Source organism: Aplysia californica, unplaced genomic scaffold, assembly GCF_000002075.1.
Source record: "Aplysia californica isolate F4 #8 unplaced genomic scaffold, AplCal3.0 scaffold00428, whole genome shotgun sequence".
In the NCBI taxonomy this organism is placed as follows: Eukaryota; Metazoa; Mollusca; class Gastropoda; order Aplysiida; family Aplysiidae; genus Aplysia; species Aplysia californica.
In genome coordinates, this window is record NW_004797698.1 from 113,583 (window position 1) to 119,057 (window position 5,475).

Genomic DNA, 5,475 nt, shown 5'->3' on the forward strand with positions numbered 1-5,475 from the left:
TAATACATACATACATACATACATACATACATACATACATACATACATACATACATACATACATACATACATACATACATACATACATACAGAGGCACACACACATACACACACAAGCACACACAAAAACACACACACACATACATCCACAGACGCACACACACAGATACACGCACACACACAAACACACGTACACACACATACACGTACACACATAACGTGTAAAGTAGAGGAATATGCTATTCATTAATCAAACAACTAAAGTGCGGTCAAAACTTCCTGGTGCAACTTATCCTCAAATATCTCTTTAACAGGTGAATCAGTGTCACTCATACTTTGCACAGCAGTTAGTATCAATTTGTCTTAACTTAATCATATTTTTCCACAACAACTGGGGCTCCATTAAAAAACTTTTCTTCATCATAAATTTATATAAAATACTTCAAATCTCCTTCACGCGGAAAATAGGATTGTTCACAGCACTTCCCGCTCCTCGCACACATTTTGCTTACGCATATTATCGCCTACGTCACAGCTTGTCAATGACACTTTTTAGTTACCAAACTTCTGACAAGAAATTAATTTTATAGTGAACACATTTTATGCACTAAAGGTGCCCTAAACATTCGTTCAATAAGGATACTGTTGCGATAAGAGAAAAATGACAGACTTGCTTTTAAAAGCGATATTGCTGGAGCTGTAAACTTTTAAAAATCGGTAGAAACCATAGACTGGGATTTTTGATTAGTAATTATTAAGGAATTTTCTAGAATATAGTGTGCAGGAGTTTTAAATATTTTCGATCAGTTACGACAAATTGATAAAAGTCATTGTGCAAAAGTTGGAGAATCTATGTTCAATAGTTAAGGAGATATTTCACAATAAGTTGCGCTAAACATTTTTCACCGCACTATAATGCACGAAACAGAAGCGTCAGCAGCAAACATTTTCGACTGGGCTCTCTATTTCGTACACTGTCTTGAATCCTTTTGAGAGAATTCTGAGTCACATTTCTAGATTCTTCTTTCCTATCAAACACATTATAATTATCGTCGTTATCTCTTTCATTTCCTTTTCTTTATGTGTTACTATAGTAACACTTTTAATCTTCGGCACTTATATGAACTACTTGTGTTGCAAGTGCCGTAAAATCATGACTAAAAATTTCTTTCAAGACTATTTCATCATGTTTTTCTGTGACGGGCTTGCAGGCCTCACCTTATACTTCAACATCTACAGGATCTGCTCTCCCGTACGCTTGACTCCTGCCCTAATTAAAGTGTTGTTTGTTTTAGTAGATGTTTTACGGCGCTCGCAACTACATAAGGTCATATGAGCGCCGAGGGGTGGATGTCAACAGGGAAGTCCTTACAGGGAATCAGACTTACTCTACTCACCTCTCTAGCTTCAACAGCACAAAGTCTGCTGCGACTATCAAGGCACTCCGGAAATAGCGGGTCACAAGAGTGTGATAAACATACAAAAGAAGTAGAGGAAAAAATGACGATAGGAAGGATAAGGAAAGAAAAAGCAGCAGTTCCCTGTTGCAGTTGAGGCACAGTTATGAGCATGGCATTGGTGAATCAGTCCGTTTACAATTCTGCTATGCTTAAAAACAGGTTCTCCCTTTCGGAATGGTCTAAAGACACTCCAGTCAGTAGCACCGCCCCGCGGGGTTCCTAATTAAATACAAAAACAATTTTGAGAGACTTCTGTGCCACATTTCAAGTCAGACTATTTCATCACTCTGTGGCGACGCGGTAGAATCAGATGCTCATCAAATTTTATTCATTTTGTGGTATCAAGTTACAGCCTGCTCATTAAATTGTGTTGATTTCAATAAACGAAATACTCATTTATCTTCAATAAAAACCGAGATATATGAGACTTCTTTGACGTTTATAACCTGGGTATTGACATCATCTGCCTGTCTGTGATGTTGTTGCAGGCCTGACCTTCTACTTCCGCATCAACGGTCTCCCGGTCTTCCTCAAAGGCTCCAACTGGATCCCCGCCGACAACTTCCAGGAGCGAATCACCAGAGACAGACTGAGGTTCCTGCTGCAGTCTACAGCCGCCGTGGGCATCAACTCTATGCGAGTGTGGGGCGGTGGGGTGAGCGCTCCGTGTTCTATCTGTTCTCCTGTCTGACGACGAAGCTATATTTAAGTTGTTGTTTTTATAAGTATTTTACGGCGCTCGCAACTGCATAAAATCATATGAGTGTGCGGGACATATTAAACAGTGGGAAAGGAATTTTGAATTTTGCCCGGGTGGCGACCGAAGCCTATTCTTATCGATTTTTGGATCACCGAGGGATCTTTAACGTGTGCAACTTGCACACGGGACCTCCGAAATTGTTCGCCCTTATCCGAGAAGACAAAATATTATATCTTACCTGCCACAAGATAAGAGATGTGGCTGAAAGATAGAAGTAAGAAGGAGCCGGGGACCTATTGAATGAGAGGCAAACACTTTTACCTCTAGACTACGAGAGCCCCCTTTAAAGCTGTTTGAGGAGAACGTCTTTGAGGCGTTAAAAAATCAACCCTTTTATTGCTGAAAAATTTCCGTCCACGTTTCTACAGACAAGCTAAACATTTTAGTTTTGGTAAACGTTTTTCGGCACTTGTCACACAAGTAGGTTATGTAAATGTCGAAGATTAGGTGTGTTACAAGAGAGCAAAAAAAAAAAAAAAAGAAAAAAAAAAAAGAAGATGAAGGAAAGATAACCCAATAATTGCTTGATAGGAAAGAAGAGGCAAACAACACCTGACCACCCACCAACCATCCACTGAAGCTGTTTGGAAGAACAGACTTTCAGGCACTCAAAAGTTAACCCTTTCTCTGCTGAGACAGTTCCGTATTCGGCTGCACAGGCCTGATAAAAAATGTTCATCCAACAGAGATTTAACCTCAAAGCCATAATAACTACCCCCCCCCCCCCTTGTCTTTGTATATCAACAACTTCACAAGCTGTGTCTTTTTTTTTTATAGTAGAGGGTTTTACGGCGCTCGCAACTGCATAAGGTCATATGAGCGTCAAGGGGTGGGTGTCAACAGAGAAGTCTTTACAGGGAATCAGACTTAGACTGCTCTCCTCTCTAGCTTCAACAGCACAAGGCCTGCTTCGACTATCATGGCACCCCAAAATAGCAGGTCACAAGAGAATGACAAACATACAAAAGAAGTAGAGGAAAATGACAATAGTAAGGATCAGGAAAGAAAAAGCAGCAGTTCCCTGTTGTAGATCAGGCACAGTTATGAGTGGGACATGAGTCAGCCCATTTACAATTCTACTATGCTTCAACGAGAAATGTCCCCCCTTTGGGGATGGCCTAAAGACACTTCAGTCAGTGGCACTGCCCCTTGGGGTGAAACTGTGTCTATACCTACTGAATCTTCCTCTGTAAACCAGCCAAAGCAAGGTAAGTGAACCACTTTCGGAGATTACAGGCGAATGCATAATGTCTTTTCAGCAGTGAAGAAGATAAGATAGGTATTGTGTAGCGTAGTTTATAAAGTATCACCACAAATATCGCGGTGCTCTTGTAACAGCCGCCGGCTTTTGTCTTTGATCTGTCGATGCCCTAATTAATTAATAATAACATTATTGAACAGCGTTTGTATAGCAGAAATGCCTGCACAAAGCGAGCTCTCTGTGGTTTACATTTTAAAAAAAGATATTACCCCAGCATACCTGGTAGCATTCTGAAAAAATCTCATCTGCCAGGGAGCATGCAGGGCTTTACTATCCGCTTGAATACACAGTCAGTTCCCTCGAGAGGAAAATGAATAAGTAATAACGTTCCTCTGCAAATGCTTTTCTTCGAAACCTAGCTATGAAGTTATCAAAATAATTGCTTTGTATTATAAGAGAATTAAATTTGTGTAAAAACAATGTGTATGTTAACCATTAATTGTATTTTTACCTTGTGATGTCGGTGGTCTAGCTTATTAGACTGTCGGTCTTGTAACCGACAGGTTTTTTGTTCGAACTCCGTTAGGGCCCCAACGTTATATCTTTGGGAAGGGCACTTTACATGAATTCTCCGTACTTCACCCTGGTGGAAATCGGTACCAGGCTATGCAGTCTGTGAGAAATCCCGTCTGTTTGTAAGTGTTTTAGCGCTTAATCGGCTGTTTGCATTCTACACATCCCAGGACGCCAAGAGGCGTTTCTGAGTGTTCTAGGGTCTGGTAGTTGTAAAGTACATAGAGCCTGCTATAGAGTGTTCTTGAGTCATATTGCTGTAAAGCACAGAGAGTATGCTGTAGACTGTTCTTGGGTCAGATAGTTAAGATAAGATAGATACATCTTTATTGTTCAGATCCTGGCACGTTCGTTTGGTATTTCACCACGTATGCACACGCACACACGCACACACGCACACACACATACACGCCCTCTCTCTCTCTCTCTCTCTCTCTCTCTCTCTCTCTCTCTCTCTCTCATACAAACACACACACATACACACATACACACACACACACACAAACATGCACATACACGCAGGCTTACAGTCACATGCATAATACAGTAATATAAACAATAATAATGTTAAGCTAGATACACATAGAGCATGTTGTAGATATACCATGTATATGCCCTACATAAATGCAGTTAGTATGCAAGATAACCATTTATAGATTGTCCTCATGCCAGGTGTACGAGTCTGAAGATTTCTATGAGCTCTGTGACGAGTTTGGCATCATGGTGTGGCAAGACCTCATGTTCAGTGTCGCTCTTTACCCAACATACGATGGGTTCCTCCAATCGGTGGCGACAGAAATTAGGCAACAGGTCAGTACAAATACCTCAATCATTCGCCGCAACCATTTAATTATTTCCTTATACTGTTACTTCCGATTCACCCTTGATTTTACTCTGCTTTCAATTTTTAAAAATACGTCTTTGTTTATGTAACGTGTGCACTTCTCAAGTTTACTTTTTTTGAAATGGGTGTCAATTACGTACACGGGTTCAAACATCACCCCTCTACCATTCTTTTAATCTTGAAATATTACCCTTTCATTGTTCTGTCACTCTTGGCATGATCTTTCCATCAGTCTACCAATCTGTGATATAACCTTTCCATCAGTCTACCACTCTTTGACATAATCTTTTCATTATTCTGTCACTCTTTGACATCATCTGTCCATTATTCTGTCACTCTTTGACATCATCTGTCCATTATTCTGTCATTTTTTGACATCATCTTCCTACCATTCTGTCACTTTCTTATTGTATGTCTGTGTGTGTGTATGTGAGTGTCTGTGTGTGTATGTGTGAGTGAGTGTGTGCGTATTTGTGTGCCCGTGTGTGCATGTGTTTGTGTGTGTGTCTGTGTGTGTATATGTGAGTGAGTGTGTGCGTATTTGTGTGCCCGTGTGTGCATGTGTTTGTGTGTGTGTCTGTGTGTGTATATGTGAGTGAGTGTGTGCGTATTTGTGTGCCCGTGTGTGCATGTGTTT

The 5,475-nt window shown here is 40.5% G+C and overlaps 1 protein-coding gene across 1 annotated transcript in view; it reads left to right on the plus strand.

The window, feature by feature from the left end:
• Positions 1–5,475, plus strand: part of LOC101847675 (beta-mannosidase) — a gene marked incomplete in the record, with an annotated part of 34,662 nt that overhangs the window by 17,325 nt on the left and 11,862 nt on the right. The window contains 2 exon segments of the mRNA XM_035971396.1: positions 1,949–2,115; positions 4,667–4,804. Coding sequence (XP_035827289.1) covers positions 1,949–2,115; positions 4,667–4,804 — 305 coding nt within the window.